The sequence below is a fragment of the Sebastes umbrosus genome, chromosome 13 (genome assembly GCF_015220745.1).
Source record: "Sebastes umbrosus isolate fSebUmb1 chromosome 13, fSebUmb1.pri, whole genome shotgun sequence".
NCBI lineage: Eukaryota > Metazoa > Chordata > Actinopteri > Perciformes > Sebastidae > Sebastes > Sebastes umbrosus.
This window is the reverse complement of record NC_051281.1, coordinates 20,156,925-20,175,431: the sequence shown is the minus strand read 5'-3', so window position 1 is coordinate 20,175,431 and position 18,507 is coordinate 20,156,925. Positions and strand designations below refer to the sequence as shown.

At 37.7% G+C, this 18,507-nt stretch overlaps 1 protein-coding gene across 3 annotated transcripts in view; it reads right to left on the bottom strand.

The window, feature by feature from the left end:
• Window positions 1-8,067, bottom strand: part of uxs1 (UDP-glucuronate decarboxylase 1) — a 36,398-nt gene extending 28,331 nt beyond the window's left edge. The window contains exons 1-2 of one of the 3 annotated variants that reach the window (XM_037789824.1): window positions 7,911-8,067; window positions 1,675-1,702 (exon numbers count right to left, since the gene is read on the bottom strand). In XM_037789824.1, the coding sequence (XP_037645752.1) occupies window positions 1,675-1,702; window positions 7,911-7,923 (41 nt within the window). In that variant the 5' untranslated portion in view covers window positions 7,924-8,067. Of the gene's footprint in view, window positions 1-1,674; window positions 1,703-5,449; window positions 5,514-5,816; window positions 5,908-7,910 lie in introns of those variants that run through there. The other 2 variants (XM_037789822.1, XM_037789823.1) reach the window with 2 other exon arrangements.
• Window positions 8,068-18,507: the final 10,440 nt, after the last annotated feature.

Below are 18,507 nucleotides of genomic sequence, written 5' to 3'. Positions count from 1 at the left end.
CTTGACAAATCTCCCTTTTAGGTACATTTTGAACAAATAAAAAATGCGTGATTAATCGCAATTAACTATGGACAATCATGTGATTATTCGTGATTAAATATTTTAATCGATTGACAGCCCTGATAAAAACATCAGATGAATTTATTTATTTATTTAGCTGCACAGCTTCGAATGTTAATTTATAATGTCAACGCTATGAATGAAGCTTCCTACTATTCGGTACAGCCCTAAACATTTGCCACATATTTCAGCACCATGGACAGAGAGCAGAGGTCTAATTATCATTAGTAATTTGTTGAAACTTCACAGAAAATAAAGAATGCATTGAATGACATGCTAATTTCTAGTAGGTAAGCAAGGGATGTTTAAAGATCAGTGGTGGATGAAGGACTCAGATCCTTTACTGCAGTAAAAGTATTAATACCATACTGTGAAACTACAATTTAAAGTCCTTCATCCTTCAGTTTATCACAAATATTAAAATGAACACATCTGGAGATTTGTGGTTTTCACTGGAAAGGAAGGGGATACAAAACTGTAATCTGACAAGTAACTAAAGCTGTCAGACAAATGTAGTGGAGTAATAAGTACAATATTTACCTCTGAGATATAGTGGAATACAATTATAAAGTTGTTTGAAATGGGAATACTCAAGTAAAGTACAAGTAGTAGCCTACCTTGAATTTGTACTTATGAAGCCTACAGTACTTGAGTAAATGTAGCCTACAGTACCAAATCAAAAAGCAAATATGGCAATCAATCCATATGTGATGTATAAAGGGTTAGGTGATTTTGGTTTGTTGATAATGAAAAAAAAGTTTCACATTCTTTGATACAGTTTGTATGTCTGACATGTCTGAAGTTTTGAAGTATATAGAAATATATTTTTATATACAGTATATATATATATATATATATATACTGTATATAGAATAACTCACCATGTGAAGTTCAGTAAAGTTAAAGTTATGGGTTAAAACAATACAGAAAGTAAGACAGTAACAAATATATGTTGAAATGCAGGAAATGGGATTCAAATCACAATTTTTTTTTCAGGTGGAGGGCTCCCAGACCACACTTTTAATTGTGCATGGGGACTAAATTTGCTTTTTAACCTTCACAGATGATAAATCCACTGAGAAACAAACCACCGCTTTCCACGGTCACGGATTGCTGGATTTGACCCAGCTAAATGGGAAGCGCTTGTCATGAGGAAAAATAATCGTCAAGCACCACATGCTCTCATCAGGAATGGTCAATAAAGCGGGTCAAACTACACACCATCAAGGAGTGAAATGGCTCATGCTGATAATGATCACACTCATGTTCAGTAAATAACCTCATTTGACTTCCTTCTCCTCCCATAAAGTATGACTTTATAGAGGTGAGTAATCCTGGGGACTGAATTCTGATTAGGTCGTTTTGTGCATTGATACTTAACCATACAAGAAAGGATGAATATACAAATGTATTGTTTTAAGGACAGCAGTACAGTACAGTATGTGATAAGCCTGATGATCACATGATTTTTTAGGGTATACTGTTCTATTACAGTGGCTCATTTAATTTGGCATTGGGTAAAATGTTGTCCAGAACCACGGCTTTATTTACCACGCAGTATCACAAGTATTTCATTCAAACGCAGTTAGGTAATAGAGAAATTATTTACTGTACCTCATGTTCGTATATGTTCCCCAGACAGCTGGAAGAGAGAGAAAACTTGTCACAAAAATGCCAGCATTACGCATGAACAGTGCATGTATAGCGCAGTGTCTGAGAAAGCCAATCATCAAAACGGCGAGAGAGACAAGCGAGGAAAAGAAGCTCCAGCAGTTACCTTCTTTTCTCTTGGCTCCTACAACTGTGCTGTCTGACGAGTGGATTGGAAATCATTGAGCTGTAAATAATTCTCCTTAAAAAAAAAGTCTGACTATTTTCAAATGGATTAGTATGAAAATCCAACCAGGTAATATACTGTCTCTCAAATACGGGTATGTTCTATTCATTTCATCTCACCTTGCAAGTTTATTCAATTTAATCTTCACACAACAGACTTTTAAATAACTGGAGCATCAGTCTCATCATTGGTCTCACCCTTTATGGTCTTTGGCTTGACCATGTCCAATATTTCATAATATATATTTTTCCAACCCCTGTTCTGCGTTCACAATTTTGCCTCAAAGGATACAGAAGTTAAAAAAATGAAACAAATACAAACTGCACCAAAGCCAACCTAAAGTGATTTTCTAAGGGACCCTAGGTAAAGACACAGTGTTCTAATATCCCTGTAATGTATTAAAGGCGACACACTGAATTGTTAGCAGAAAGTTGTGTACTTACCAAGGACACTACTTTTTTTTTTAGTTCCACTGTGAGAATTTTTGAGGGCACTACTGCATAAATCAATTTCACATTCAGAATTCAGACACTCAAATAAAATGGCAGACAGTAAATATAATATAGTGAATAGGGAGCTATTTTGGAGTCTGTTTACCTGTGAAAGAGCGTGAGACAGGAAGATGGCTGATATGCATTTCCCATTGTCAAGACAGCTAATCCTAATTTTGTAGGATGTGTGTGATGCACCATTATTTTCTAATCGTGTTGTTTGATGTTTGTATTCTACAGCAGATAATCGCTGAGTGTAACTGGTTTAGATTTTAAATTCTGTACCCAAACTAGGGTTAGGCTGTATTACATTGACGTGTATTTCTTCAGTTCAGCAGAGGTGAAATTGTTTTATGACTAGAGTTTCCAGTAATCACCTGATAACAGCATGTGCAGTGAGCATGCCTGAATTTGGAGCAACATCACCACAGTGATCTACATTACGAAACTTCACTTTATAGTATGCTCAGAATAGAGTACACTGCTGGTGATTTTCTGATAATAAATGTTTAAAGCCAGGGAACTGTTAGGAATAATTCTTGAGGTTATATCATAGTTAAATGTTAAGAATAACAACACAAAATCAATAACAAATGGCTGAATGGAGGGATGCCGTTTTGAATCTCTCTCAAGTCCATTTGTATTTAGTTCTGTCTCAGACTTGACTTGCTTGGTCTTGGGCTTGTCCTGGACTTAGTAAAGGCATTGTTGTCTACAGCTCTGCTGAAAGAACTTAGCATTCTTACTTGTCAGAGTACACACTGCCACAGTTAAAATGTCAGCTCAACCTTACAAAGCGTTACTAGATAAAATAATCAGCCATACTAAGAATTAAAAAAATTGAACAGATGAGCTCAGCTTCTTATCAAATACCTGCCATTACTGCCATATTCAGTCAATAAAACGAGTTTCGTAAGTATAAATCAACATGGTAAAATGTATTGTTGCCATATCGCCTGAAACAAACAACCCTCAAATAAACCACTCTGTTCAGCAAAGCAGAACAAACTCACATTTCTGCCAATACAAGCCGATTATAAAAGGTCATTGTTTGATAGTTTGCACCCATACTTGTAGAGTTTGGAAACTAACTCCAATGGACAGCACTGTAATTATGGTGTGTCACTAGAATTGTTACAACCATTTTACTTCATGTTTAACACCAATAGAGCTGCAACAAACAATTACTTTTATTCTTGATTCATCTGTTGATTCATCTGTTGATTATTTTTCAATTAATTGATAAAGTTTGCCTCAATAAAAATTGTAAATAATACTCAGTAATGATTAACATTTTGTTTAACATGGTTTTGCCACTGAAGTAAAAAAAAAAAAAAAATAACTCTGAAAAGTTGCTGGAAACATCTACTCTTTCTCCCTCAATGACAAATTCTGGATGTTGACTCAGATGAGGAGTCTGTTGTGCAACAAAATCGGCAACTAACAGGGTGTAGTTAGAGTCTTTTATTGGGAATGTTGTTTGTTAGGTCAGCTTAGCTTGTAACTGACAGTGACTGACACAGCGTTAGTGGTTGTGAAACACACAATAATATCTTGGGATTTTTGGGTAGATAGTTGAAGGGTCCAATTTACATCCAAAAACTGCACACACTACCATGTTTGCTGTCAAAACTTTGACAATGCTAATCCGCTCTGTACTGGAGATTTCCGATTTCTTTGCCAGTGTTGTGTCAAAGGATGTTTCATTGTCGATATGTGTCGGCATTTACGTATTAGACAGCATTTGGCTTGCGAATTTGTGACGTGCCAAATCTAGTTTGCCCGGGGTACATTTGAATCTCAGATTTTAGGCAATCTTTCCCTTCAGTGGAGGAATGTGAAAACACCTCTCTAGTGACAAACTTTGCACAGATACACATCAGTATAGTCAAGGTCAGATATCTTAGGTTACATAAAGAGAAGAAAGACAGATTTCGGGTGGAGGGGATCTTTAAGTTATTTGTGAAAACAGTCCATCAAAACTTCCCAGAGCGAAAATGTACCAAATATAAAAAACATAGAACCATAAACCAGTGAATATTTAGTATTATTTCTTAATAAATTATTTAACAGCTAAATTGTCAATGACTCATTTTCTGTTTCTGTCTCAGCACTAAATCTCATTGCTTGAACTTCCTGGATACAGTGACTAAAGTGGTAACCTTTGTAAGTATAAATAAAAAAAATCCAAATTCCCTCTACCACTTCATCACATTTAATCTGTCCCTCTCTCCCTAATAAAAATAACAAGTGAAAGAGTGGCATCATAACAAGGGCAGAAAGTGAGGGTTTAACCAATTGGCACTGCTTGGCTGTATTATAATATTTGTTTTCAGCATGTAAAGTGCACTAGCTTTCCCTGCAGTATGAAAATTCCATCTGTTTGAAGTTGGACTTCAGCTGCTGTAACCGTACCAGGTAACTGTCTAGAGACAGATATTTAAAAAAGCTAATGGGGAAACTAGTTTTTATATCCAACATTTCTTATTGGAAAAAAATCCAAACGGGCTCAATTGATGGGATGTATGCTTCCAGTTGTTCAACAATGGGACTTAAATTTCATTGCCTCTAAATTGAGTTAGAAGTATGATACCATGTCAAGCTATCAATCACTTTTTTACAGCTGAAACTGCACAAATGGGAAGGCCCATATTTATTGTAGTATTTATCAAGTGTATTATTTATAGATTTTAAGGGCTGAGAGAGAGCCAGGGTAAAATGCATTTCACTGTACACTGTACTTTTAAATGCATATGACATATAAACTTCAACTTGAAATGGGACCCCCTTTAAAATGAGATGGGTCATAATCCTGAAATACACTCATACTGTTTGTTGAGCCTGACTGCTTCAACACTTATCCAGACGGATGATTTAGGTTTTTCAAAGTATATGTCCATGCAGTCATGCAAGGTACATACAGTAGTGGGGGGCTTGGCCACCAAACAGTATGTTGTGTCAGTTTAAACTACTCACACTTTGTTTGTCACATTTCACAATAGCCACAGGAATGATGACAGTTTAACAGGTCAGACTCAATTACACAAATTAGTGTACTTACAGGCAATGTAGGCGATCAAAGCGAGGGCAAAAAGCAGCATCATCATTCTTCTGTTTAATCACATTTAATCTGTCCCTCTCTCCCTAATGAAATTGGGACCCCCTTGAAAATGAGATGGTTCATAATCCTGAAACACAGCTCATTTGTACTGCCTGTTGAGCCTGACTGCTTCAACACTTATCCAGAAGGATGATTTAGGTTTTTCAAAGTACATGTCCATGCAGTCATGCAAGGTACATACAGTAGTGGGGGGCTTGGCCACCAAACAGTATGTTGTGTCACTTTAAACTACTCACACTTTGTTTGTCATAGTGGACAATAGTCACAGGAATGATGCCAGTTTAACAGGTGAGATTAGTGTACTTACAGGCAATGTAGGCGATCAAAGCGAGGGCAAAAAGCAGCTTCATCATTCTTCTGTTTAATCCTGATATCAGCCAGATGACCCGCTTCATCATCCGCTCAATGCAACAGGACCCAGAACCCCAACAGAGCCACACGTTCAGGTCCAGCTAGAGCATTTTGACTCACTATTGTTATACATGTCCTCAGGTGGAGTCAGGTCTTTCAGGATGTCTCGGTTTACTCAGCAACAACTTGGTGCTCCTGACTCACATAGGAAGTGAACCAGCTTGACAGGACAGGCTGCTCCTGCTACGTCAACACCAAGCAGGAGCAGTTTACGTGGCTAGCAGGGTGAACTGTTACACACAGGTAGCAACCAGTACCAGGTGGCGACACTCACAGCTCCATATAACCTGATGTATCAGCGGCATTTGTCCCCTAACTAAGCAAACACTTGTATTAGCTGCGACACGTCATTTCTTATCTCCAGGGTAACCGGTACGTTCTTTAAACTGTCGCAACGCCTTAGTAACAGATAACAACGGTTGAAGCCCAACTGTTAGCCGTTAGCACCCCATTAGCACTTAGCTACGAGGCTAGCATTGCTACTAAACTGACTAAACCGTTCATAGCCACCGCAAGAAAACAACAGACGCGAATCCTGCCTCACGTTTATATCCCAGGGAGATCAAAATATGTTCATTTAACGGCGTATAAATGCAACACATGCCAGAGTTTGCTCCTCTCAGTTGGGCCGAGGACTAGCAGATGATCGATTACTCAGTGCTCGATTTGGCAGCCTGACACAGACTGCGTGACGCTCAGTTTGACTTGCCTCTAATAATAATAATAGTTTTGTTTTATTCCTATGAGCTTACTAGCACCGTTGCCATTTAAAGACTGATAGAGTCAGAAAATTGTGAAAACAGTCCATCAAAACTTCCCAGAGCCAAAATTGACCAAATATGAAAAGAAACATAGAAGCAGTGACTGACACAGCGTTAGTGGTTGTGAAACACACAATAATATCTTGGGTAGATAGTTGAAGGGTCCAATTTACATCCAAAAACTGCACACACTACCATGTTTGCTGTCAAAACTTTGACAATGCTAATCCGCTCTGTACTGGAGATTTCCGATTTCTTTGCCAGTGTTGTGTCAAAGGATGTTTCATTGTCGATATGTGTCGGCATTTACGTATTAGACAGCATTTGGCTTGCGAATTTGTGACGTGCCAAATCTAGTTTGCCCGGGGTACATTTGAATCTCAGATTTTAGGCAATCTTTCCCTTCAGTGGAGGAATGTGAAAACACCTCTCTAGTGACAAACTTTGCACAGATACACATCAGTATAGTCAAGGTCAGATATCTTAGGTTACATAAAGAGAAGAAAGACAGATTTCGGGTGGAGGGGATCTTTAAGTTATTTGTGAAAACAGTCCATCAAAACTTCCCAGAGCGAAAATGTACCAAATATAAAAAAAACATAGAAGCATAAACCAGTGAATATTTAGTATTATTTCTTAATAAATTAGTTAATAGCTAAATTGTTAATGACTCATTTTCTGTTTCTGTCTCAACACTAAATATCATTGCTTTAACTTTCTGGATACAGTGACTAAAAGTGGTAACCTTTGGTAAGTGTAAATAAAAAAAAATCCAAATTCCCTCTACCACTTCCACCACCACTTTTAAACAATTATTGCTATGTAGAATAAAGGCATTTTAATTTTGTTCAAACACTACAGTGTGCCTTGGATTATTTTTGAGGGAGACTTGCATTTTGTACTTTTTTCCACCCATGCAATGAGCCCTTCACAAGACTGAATGAGCCCAATACACCTGAATGAGCCCAATACACCTGAATGAGCCCAATACACCTGAATGAGCCCAATACACCTGAATGAGCCCAATACACCTGAAGGATCCAAAGAGCACCTGTATGTGATTACCACAGAGAACCAGCAGCGCTTCTACTCAGTTGTCTTCATCTCCCTCTACCATTTCATCACATTTAAACTGTCCCTCTCTCTCTAATGAAAATAAGACCCCCTTGAAAATGAGATGGTTCATAATCCTGAAATACAGCTCATTTTTATTGCTTTTTACTACTTACTAAGATGCACCATTATTTGCACCAACAGACGCGAATCCTGCCTCACATTTATATCCCAGGAAGATAAATACAAATCAAAATATGTTCATTTAACGGCGTATAAATGCAACACATGCCAGAGTTTGCTCCTCTCAGCTGGGCCGAGGACTAGCAGATGATCGATTACTCAGTGCTCGATTTAGCAGGTTGACACAGACTGCGTGACGCTCAGTCTGACTTGCCTCTAGTAATAATAAAAGTCGTTTTGTTTTATTCCTATGAGCTTACTAACACCGTTGCCATTTATAGACTGATAGAGTGGTATAATGTTGCGCCTTCATCATTCTTTACGAGGCGTATCTGTCAAGTTGCAGAATCATTTATTTTCAACACTGACACAATGGCTCATTCATTCATTCCATCACATGGAAACTTTCCACAGTGCAGTAAACTAACCTGGTTGATATTCCCCATTTCAGCCACTGTAACCTGTTTAGCGCTGTAAACTTTTAAGCAGTTTATGGTGATAAGAGGTATTTGCATTTGCCAAATGTGCACCAACTGTCATTACACTACAGGTATTACACACAACCAGAGGAGACTTTAGCACTGCAAAATAATGAGACTGTCAATTCAATTAAATTCAGTTCAATTGGCTTTATTGGCATGACTGTCAGGTGAACAATACTGCCAAAGTGTCAATTCAATAATAAATACAAATTAAAAAAGAACAAAATAAAAACAAAAACATATATACATATATACAATTCATTAAGCAAATTACAATATATAGATATTTAAAAAGAACATGCATGTAAATGGAAGAAAACAATAAAGAAGTAATTAATGTTTGTTGTGTCAATAAAACAAACAAACAAATAAAAAACAATTAATAACAATATATTGCAATATCAAAGGATAAATGTAAAAAAAACTGTCTGGCTAGGGAATGTTACTTCACTTCAACGACATGCCTGTTTATCCTTAGCAAATACACAATGACATTGCAGGTCTCTTGTACTGCAATTTAATGTATTCCTTTCAATTTTAGATTAGACATGGTAAAATATAGATATTTCATTTTATTCTCACTGTGCAATATCATTTTCCACTCGTGCAATTTTGTTAATAGTCTGTTCATTGTCAATACTGTATATACTGCTCCTATTTTTGTACTTGCTTCTATTTAAATGGTTCATATTTTGTTACACGTTGTTTATCTCTTTTTTACTACTAAAGGACTAATAAAGGAATATCTTATCTTATCTTATATTTAAAAAAAATGAAATAAAAAAGAAGAAGAAGGAAAGAAAGAAAGACAAATTATAATTGAGTATACCATAATGAAGATTGTTTTGTTTTATTTTGAAAAACGAATATTGACATTATGCCTGGATACAGGTTAAACAACAAACCGGTTAATCAACAGCAAAGAACTGTAACATATACTGTATGTGTGTTATATTTGTTATGACAATTTGTGGATCAAGCTTTTATCATATATGTTTATTAGGGAAACATCATTCTAATATATGTCACACATTAAACCTGCAGTAGGCAGAAAGTTATTGGCATCATTGGGCAAAAATTCCATAATAACCTTTCAGCATATTGTAATTCAAGTGCTCTGAGAGAAAACTAGACTGCTGCACCTCCTCATGCCTCTGTTTTCAGGCTTTAAAAAATCTTACAAAGACTTTGGCCAATCACAGGTCATTTCAGAGAGAGAGAGCGTTCCTATTGGCTGTTCATTCAACAGAGGCAGCTGTCAATCACTCGCAAACTCCGATCAAACGGTCAAACTAGCAGCGCTGATCAATAATGAATCAATATTCTGTTACTGTAATGCCTATTTCTCGCCTCAAATGTTTTCAGAAACAACTTGTAGTGTACTGTTTAGCCAGACAAATAGGCATGATAGTAACAGAATATTGATTCTTATTTGATCAGCGCTGCCTAGTTTGTGCATTTGGTCGGAGTTTGTGAGTGATTGACAGCTGCTCAGAGACGGTAGCCTCCAGCTCGGCTCTGATTGGTTGTTTTCCTCCGGTCTGTGAAATCCTGCAGATACCATTAGGAGCACCGGAGGACACAAAGGCACATGATTTTTTTTCAGGTTACCTGTCTCATGCTGTCAGGATACAGTGACCATTTTATAAAAATATCATTTTTGTTTAATCATATTTTCTCCAATTCTACCCACTGCAGCTTTAATGCTCCTCCACTGTTTACTTGTGCACCTGTCTATATCTGATGTAGGATACGATAAATAAATAAATGTAAAGACAGACAACAGACTGTGTAAACGTTCTGTCAGTTTAACTCCCACTTGACTATGGAGGCATCAGTTGGTGACTTGACCAACTCAAACAAATGCATAGCCCTAAGATTATCTGTATGCGAGATTGACATGATGATGTTCAAACATGGCTATAATCTCAAAAAACACCCAGTGCAAACAGCCGAGTAAATAAACAGACAATTTCATAATTACCTTGTCTTCAGATTTATAACAGACTGAGAATAGCTTCTTAGAAGTAATCAAAAGCTCCTCAAAAGCACCAGGCTGTGTAGCGAGTTTGGCATAGTGAAAACTGCAAGTTATATGACATGCTTGTACCAGAAAGACTTTTCACCATACACAACCATTACAAAAGAAACAACTGTTAAACAATGAAGAGCGGTTTCATTGATGCCCACGCTAAATGGGTGACAGTGTTGATCTGTCAGTTCGTCTACCACTTTTGTCCAAACTGAAATATCTCAACTAATACTAGATGGATCGCCATGGAAGCTGGTACAGACATTCATGGTGTCCTGAGGATGAATCTTAATGACATTGCTGATCCCCTAACTTTACATATAGGACCACCAGCAGGTCAAATTTTTCAATTTAAATATTTTAACATCTACTAGATGGATTAGCACAAAATTGAAGTTGAAATATGGTTTTAGGTGAAAAGTCTCAATAACTATTTGATGGATTTCCATGAAACTTGGTACACACATTCATGACGTTATCAGCTATAACCGCCGTATAGGAATAATGCAGTGCGGCGGCCATGAGCTAGCCAGTGGGGCACGCTCAGATGCACGAACATGTACTAAAAGGCATGTGCGGCCAGCCCGGATATGTCAACAAAGCACGGAGAAGCTTAAAAAACATACAGAGGGAGAGTGACTTCATTCTCTGCTCAGGTAGACATTACTCCTCTATATCTTTACATAGCTAATAGATGTTTGATGCTATATTCCAATCGAACAGAGCACCTTTAAATTTGTCAATTAATTTGGTTTATGACAGTATACTTGCAAGACATTCCCATCAGCCTCAACTGTATTAGCAAATGTTAGCAATCTATCACTCTAAACTACTACAGTAGACTCTCTGGAAAGGCACTCTGTCATTCTGTTAACAGAGCAAGAGTAACACTGTAACCTCAACCGTGTCTTTCTTCTCGAATATTGTCTGTAAGAGAAAAAAAAAGGGTTTTCACATTTCACATTACCAAACGTATACACATTTTGCAAGAAGCACAGTAAATCCAGCACCCAGTTGCATCACCTTAGTGCTCTGAGGACTCTTTGTTTGTTTCGTTTCATGTGCCACTATTGTGTTCACAGCCAATGAGCAGAGAGAGACGGGCAATGACTCAACTAAGTGTCGTCTGCCTGATAGCTGAGTTAAATATACCGTTTATTAATTACATGCAGGCAGTTGTAGATCCACACATAGAGGCTGCATCGTGAGTAGAGTTTGATAAATATGGGCTGAAGACAGTCTATTCATTTCCTGGCTGTCTTTGTACTCCGAGACCTGGCAGAAGGTACTCAGCTGGGGATAATCCAGTCGCTCAGGTATTGAATGGCACAGCTAATTTTACTCCTGGTGTGCAGCTCCCCGTTTTGAGTCACGGAGATGGCAGAAAACACAATTATTTCAGTGAACAACTCTGTCTTATTTCAAGACCATGAAACATGCTCACAAATTGCCATCCACTGTAAAACGAAGACAAATGAACTAAATTAGGCCCAAAGCATCACAGCATGAATATTTTTAAGGATTTTTCAACAGAACCTTTACAGCACATCTGGAAAGACTATTCACATCTGGAGGTTTTGTACATTCACTGGATCTGACTGAAATAAACAGAAAAAAATTGTGTTGCATCTTTTTGTTGTGTTTTAATTGCAAGTTAAATTCCTTACAAATTGCTCATATCAAAAAGCATTCCTTCATCAGCAGAGAACTGCTAAATGCAAATTAAATGTCAAAGGAAGAGGGACACATTTTGATTTTATTATCAAAGACAATTATCAGAAGCTTTCTGTCTGTTTGTTTAGTTTTTTTGGGCATATTTTGATGTGGTTATACAATTGGCTGATAAAATCCCTCAGAGAGAATTTTCAGAACAACCCATCTGTCAGGGGAGATGTTTGGTAATGGGCCATCTGACAGCTGTTGATAGTGGAGACTGGCATGAAAACACAGCCCTATTACATCATCAAAAGTAAAAACTTTGGGAACCGCCGCTGGCCACTGAATACCAGAGCTACAGGGGGCAATGCAGAGGGAAAACACAGTTATGATCAAATGAAATGGACACCACCCACTTATCAACAGTTGGATCTCAGAGATTAGATTAGAGAAAGAAAAGCAAATAAATTAGGGTTGTGAGGTTGATATTTGTGTCCTTAAAGGCCCAGACACACCAACCCAACATCAAAGAACTAGCTGCGACGAAGGCTGCCCTTGAGTCACTTCACGTCGTCTTTGTCTAAGCCAAAAAGTTGCACTTGAACACACCGCAAAGACTACAGCTGACGGCCAACTACCATGTATGTCCTGTGCCTAGTGGTAGTCCGTATTTGTCATTCATAAAGGGATGGGATATACAAGCTGTTATTATGATACGTACATGAAACAAAGCAGCGTTTGCCGACCATTTTCACACCACTCTCACTCGTCACTTAGCTTCATTTCAGACGGCCATGTCGTTGTGAAAATATCTGTGTATTTGAATGATCAGATGAGATGAAGATGAAAAATGAGAAGAGCCTTCTGTGTTTGTCCTCTTGACTTTACTCGTTGGCTTGCTTTCCTCACGTCCGTTTCTCTTCTCATGCACTGATTCGTTTAAGCTGAACAGTCAATCAGAAAAAACTCAAGAGCTGATGATGTGGTACACACCGCAAACACTAGGCAGACAGATGCTCACCGACAGCCCCAAACTGTCCAATGGTCGAGTGTGTCAGGGCCTTAAGGGGATAGTTTGGGTGTTTTGAAGTGGGGTTGTATTAGGTACTTATCCATAGTCAGTGTATTGCCTACAGTAGACGGCTGTCAGCACACCACCAGTTTGGAAAAGCAGACAGGAGTATACCGGCACTGGAGCAAAGCAATGTAGGCCTACAGCTGTGGACGGGGCCGACAGAAAAACTTAATTTAGCCTCCTAAAAGAAATGCCCACCTAAAAAAAACAATATCAATTTAAGTGTACGCTATATTTAGAATATTTTCCGATGTGGAACTGAACTAAAAGTGAAACCTTTCGATACTGTTTTTGTCAACGGAGTCTTGTGGCTTTGAAGAGAGCATAGATAAGTTTAACTTTCAGTTCAGTTCCCCGTTGGAAAGGGCTGTCTAACGGCAAGATAAAGCGTTGAAATTATTCTAAATATAGCGTACACTTAAATGAATATTGATTCTTTTAGGTGGATAAAATATTTTTTTCTGCCGGCCCCGTCCACAGCAGTACATTATTTAGCTTCCATGCCAGTACTCCTTTCTGTTTCTCCAAATTGGGGGCGTGCCAACCATCATCTACTGTAGGTAATACACTGACTATGGATAAGTACCTCATACAACCCAACTTCAAAACACCCAAACTACCCCTTTAAGTGAAATGTCTCAACAACATCTTTCTGTTAGATTGTCATGAAACAACATTGTCATTATAAGCTTGTTAGCATTTATCTCAAACCACCGCAGCCTCAAAGAGTCTTTGAGACAAACACATGAATGCATAAATGCAAGTATATTTCACAAGAAATGAAAATGCAACTAGTGTTCGGAGTACGTACAGTGCACAGAGCCTGGATGTTAAATTCTAATTTTGTTAATAGATCACAGTATTTCTCTATATGATGTGCTTTATTAACAAAATTTGCTCCTATCGTATTTACAGAGACTTTAATAACACATTTTTCTTTCTAAATGCAGGCCTAAGAAAAATGCTCTTACCAGATGAAAGCTGTCAATTTAGCTTTTTTTCTCTGATCTTTTGGGTTATATGGTGACTGAAATGGTAATAATGGTATTTAAGTACACACACACACTAGTCATATAAACAGCTCCCACTATATCAGTTGGTGTAGTTTTCATGAGGCTGGTAACTCTTTACTTGATATGTTGACATTTACCAAGCACATTGTATTCCTCACAGAAAAATTGTTTTCTCTTATAATTACAATGTTTGTTTGTCTAAAAGAAGAAAAGCATACACAGGCAGCCACATTAAAAGCACCATGTTGTACCAGAGGTGTGTGAGAATATGCACAGATGGCCTGCAGAACAACAGATATTACCGGCTTAAAGAGACAAACAGAAGCACGTGCCAAGATCTTATTTTGTTTAGTTTTACAAATAACCATTACATGCAAATACAGGTCATAAAAATATGACATTCCCCCGGTGCATAAAGTACAGAGACTCAACACACCTACCTATTCACTGCTCATTTGGTGCTTTATGAGGCAAACGCATCAGCCATTTAGAACAATTTTACTTCACTAAAATGTGCCAGAATTTTTATGATTTATGACGTAAAGTAAAAACTCATAAACACAGTAAAAACATTCCTCCCAAGATTATTGTAACCTTAGTTTGTAAAGGGTTACCTTATCTACAAGCTGTAGCTCTGATAACATAAAGGCGCTAAGCATCGAAGTGTGCTTTAATTATTGAATGAATGCGACATATTTAAACCATGCATTGAAAGCCCTGCAAAGTGTAATCAAAAGATGCTGGCTGTTAAGAAACGTGGCGCTCGCAGTTAAAGCTGCTGTGGAACGGTCTCCTGCTTTAAATTGCCTTTACATCGTTGCTTCGAATGGTTTTTCTTCAAAGTGAGCAAACATTTTTCATTCCTACTTAAAGTTATCAGGAAGTTGGACTTATCAGCAGCCAACACATTTCTCAATCAATTTCTTCAGTAAACTTCAGGTTGTGACAGCATTCGTCGCACAGATTTAAAGTGGCAAGTGTAAAAGTGCTCACTGGCCCTTCGAAACCATTGAGAAGAGTGAATGGACATGTCACTCGTCTATTGCTTAAAATCTAACAGACAGACAACAGACATTTTGACCTGTCAATCACTGGTGTAACTAATAGCATTAGTAACTGCTGCATTGCAATATACGTGGAGGATAGGAACCACCACTGTTATTAGTTCCACCTGTGCTTTTCCGGCTGTGACAAGCCAGACTGTCTGCAAAATAAAAGAGAAATTGGTGACTCATCATCAAGCCATCATATCAGTCAAATCTGTCGTGAGGTTGTGTTGCTCAGGATCTATCTGTTTGACGACGCCTGTACGCTGTACACACGGCATCTATTGCATGTCTGTGCGTCCTGGAAGGGGATTCCTCCTCTGTTGCTCTTCCTGAGCTTTCTTCCATTTTTGGGGGAGGGAGTGGGGGGGGGGCTCCTTATCCGATGAGAGGACCGTACTATTAAGGACAGAGGGTGTCGTTTGTCGTTGTTTGGGCAAAGGATAACTTGCATTTAGTTGGAGTTAACAGGCTCTCGTTTTTTTCCCTCTTATCAGTAAAACAAACAGAATGTACGTTAGCCTTTCATATTAGATTCAATGTTATCAGTAGGCTACAATTATCAGAATAGACTGTATAAGAAGTGGACATACAGTAGTCACCGTGATGTCACCCATTGGTTTGTAGACTGCCGTTTTGAAGCCTCGAGTTCGGCATTTTAGCCGTCGCCATCTTGTTTTTTTGCAACCAGAAGGGACATGAGAGGGTGGAGCTAAGTAAAACCCAACACTGAATAAAACATTTATAGTTGACCAAAAAAAATTGCTTTCATGAACTGAAAACACACTGTGAAAGGGTTAAAGTTATAAGATGCAAACACGGACAACTCCCAGACCGGACAACGCCGTGGTAGCGACCAGTCAATCACAAGGTAGCCAAAGTTTCCCCTGCTTTATGGTCTATTTTATTCTAAAAGGGATCATAATTTACGAAATGAACATCATGCTGTATTAAAGAAGACTTGAAACTATAGCAATTGAGACCATAAACTCATGTTTACAATCAAATCAAGTGAGAAGTAGGCTCATTTTCTCATAGATTTCTATACAATCAGACATCTCTTTGCAACCAGAGGAGTCGCCCCCTGCTGGCTATTAGAAAGAATGCAGGTTTAAGGCACTTCCTCTTCGACTTCACTTTTCAGACCTAGAGTTGCCCACTGAACAATACGAACGTTCAGACTCCCTCATGTGGCTCAAAGGTGTACTGCGCATATAAATCTTAAATAAAAGCATATGGAAGAAATTCTGCAAATTTATTTGGCGACCCTAATAAAATCTCCTGCGACCCACCTGTGGGTCCTGACCCAGTGTTTGGGGAATGACGCAAAGATGGCAAAAGCCATTTCTCAATAAGACATATCCCTAAGTGACAAATGTCTGGCTTACATTTACTGGAAAATGGGTTTTAATGTGCAGGTGTCTAAGTGTGCAGCTAATGACCTTGTGATAATTGAACAGTAATTGCAGGGTTGTTGTAGCTTCACCACAGCAGCTCTGTCATGTAAAAGCAGCATCTACACTGTAAACAATTGCTGTTAATTTACAGCAGGATTTCAACAGTATTAACCTGTTATTGCTAAAAACAGTGCTTTACTGTTAATACAAAGAAAACCTGTTAAATTACGCTCAAAGGCCGTTTTTTAACTGAACTATAATGCATTCTTAAAAAACATCACTTTACTGCTGATCAACTGTCTAAAGTATCATCAGTAACAGTTTCATGCAGTATTTTTTTAATTGTGGGACCTGATCTGCATATGTGAGGTTTGTACATTGTACATGATTGTAAAATCAGTGAATTAGCTTTATTGTTCTTCACTCACATGTTGTTATGGTTTGCATTCTGTGCTTGTAGCCAGCTATAGACATACATTTTGGGAAAAGTGTCAACAAGTCTATTATAGCCTTTTTCCTAACAAGTGCCGTTAATTGTATTTAGTGTGACTATTCCTATGTCTGTAACCTGCTAAGTCTATTCATCTAGGGAAAAATAATGTTTATTAAAATGTATGTAAAAAATACAACCTAAATAGTGCATTAAAACTAAATCAGTAAGATAATGTAAAAGAAAGGTGAAAAACAGCTATACAATGTATCTTTAATCAATAAATTAACTGTAAAATATTGTGAAATTAATCAAAAAAAAACAGTTCAAACAGTATTTTCATTAACAGTACAAAGCTGTAAATATTTTACTTTTAACATATATTTATTGTTAGAATAGTCATACACCGTAAATCTAAGACCATTAACATATAAATCACAAATGAAACATGTCATTTTATGTTGCAAAAGCCCAAATTTACATTACAAAAAAAATCTGTATTTTTACAAGAAATATTTTTAGAATTCCATGAAATCCTTTTCTTCTAACATAAATTAATTGTTAAAATAGAGTCATAAACCTCTAAAAAACTGAATAATTATCTTTAAAAATGATCAAGAAAAGCTTAAATACAGATAATTACGATTGTGATTACAAAAAATACTGTAAATCTAAGACCATTTACATATAAATCCCAAATGAAACATGCAATTTTTACATTTTTTTTTCTGTCATTTTGAAATACAGACAAAAAATGTAAAATTATTATTATTTTTTACAGTGCAGTAACCCTGCTCAGGAGGCAAAACACAAGTAAATAAAGGTACAACGCATGGAGTCTCTCTCTCTCTCTCTCTCTCTCTCTCTCTCTCTGTCTCTCACGCGCATACATCCCCCCCCCCAGGCCCCTGTCATAACGATGTCTCGTGACGTAAGAGTCGCCTTTAAAATATGCTGGGAAGCGGAGCAGAGCGCACTTTACGCAACAACTGGAGTCTCACAGTGAGCGCGCATTACTATCCATCTGAAAAGTGGTGATTTGGAGATGACAGACATCCCCAAAGCATAAAACAACAGTTTTAGGAAAAAGGCTGAGTTTTTTGATAAACTGTGATGAATAATGACAGCTTTGCTAAAACTAAAAGAAGCTGGTGCACTGAAATGTGCTGAACACAGAGAAGGAGACTCGTGGTGCGTAAAGGTAACAGGTGGCACTTTATGGTCACAATGTGTTTTTTAGTGTTTTTGACAGTGACAGGTTTCTAGGAACGAGTTAGCAGCTATAGATGCTCTCAACAGCAGTGGAGGAATGTGCGTTTTGACAACATGACATGCTCAGGTCTTGATGTGCCAAAGGAAGAACAACAGCATGGAGAAAGACTTCAGAAGCAAGCTGCTATTCATAAACCTTCCACGTGAGCAAAAGCGACCAACCCTAGCTCCAGAGTGAAGCTCTGAT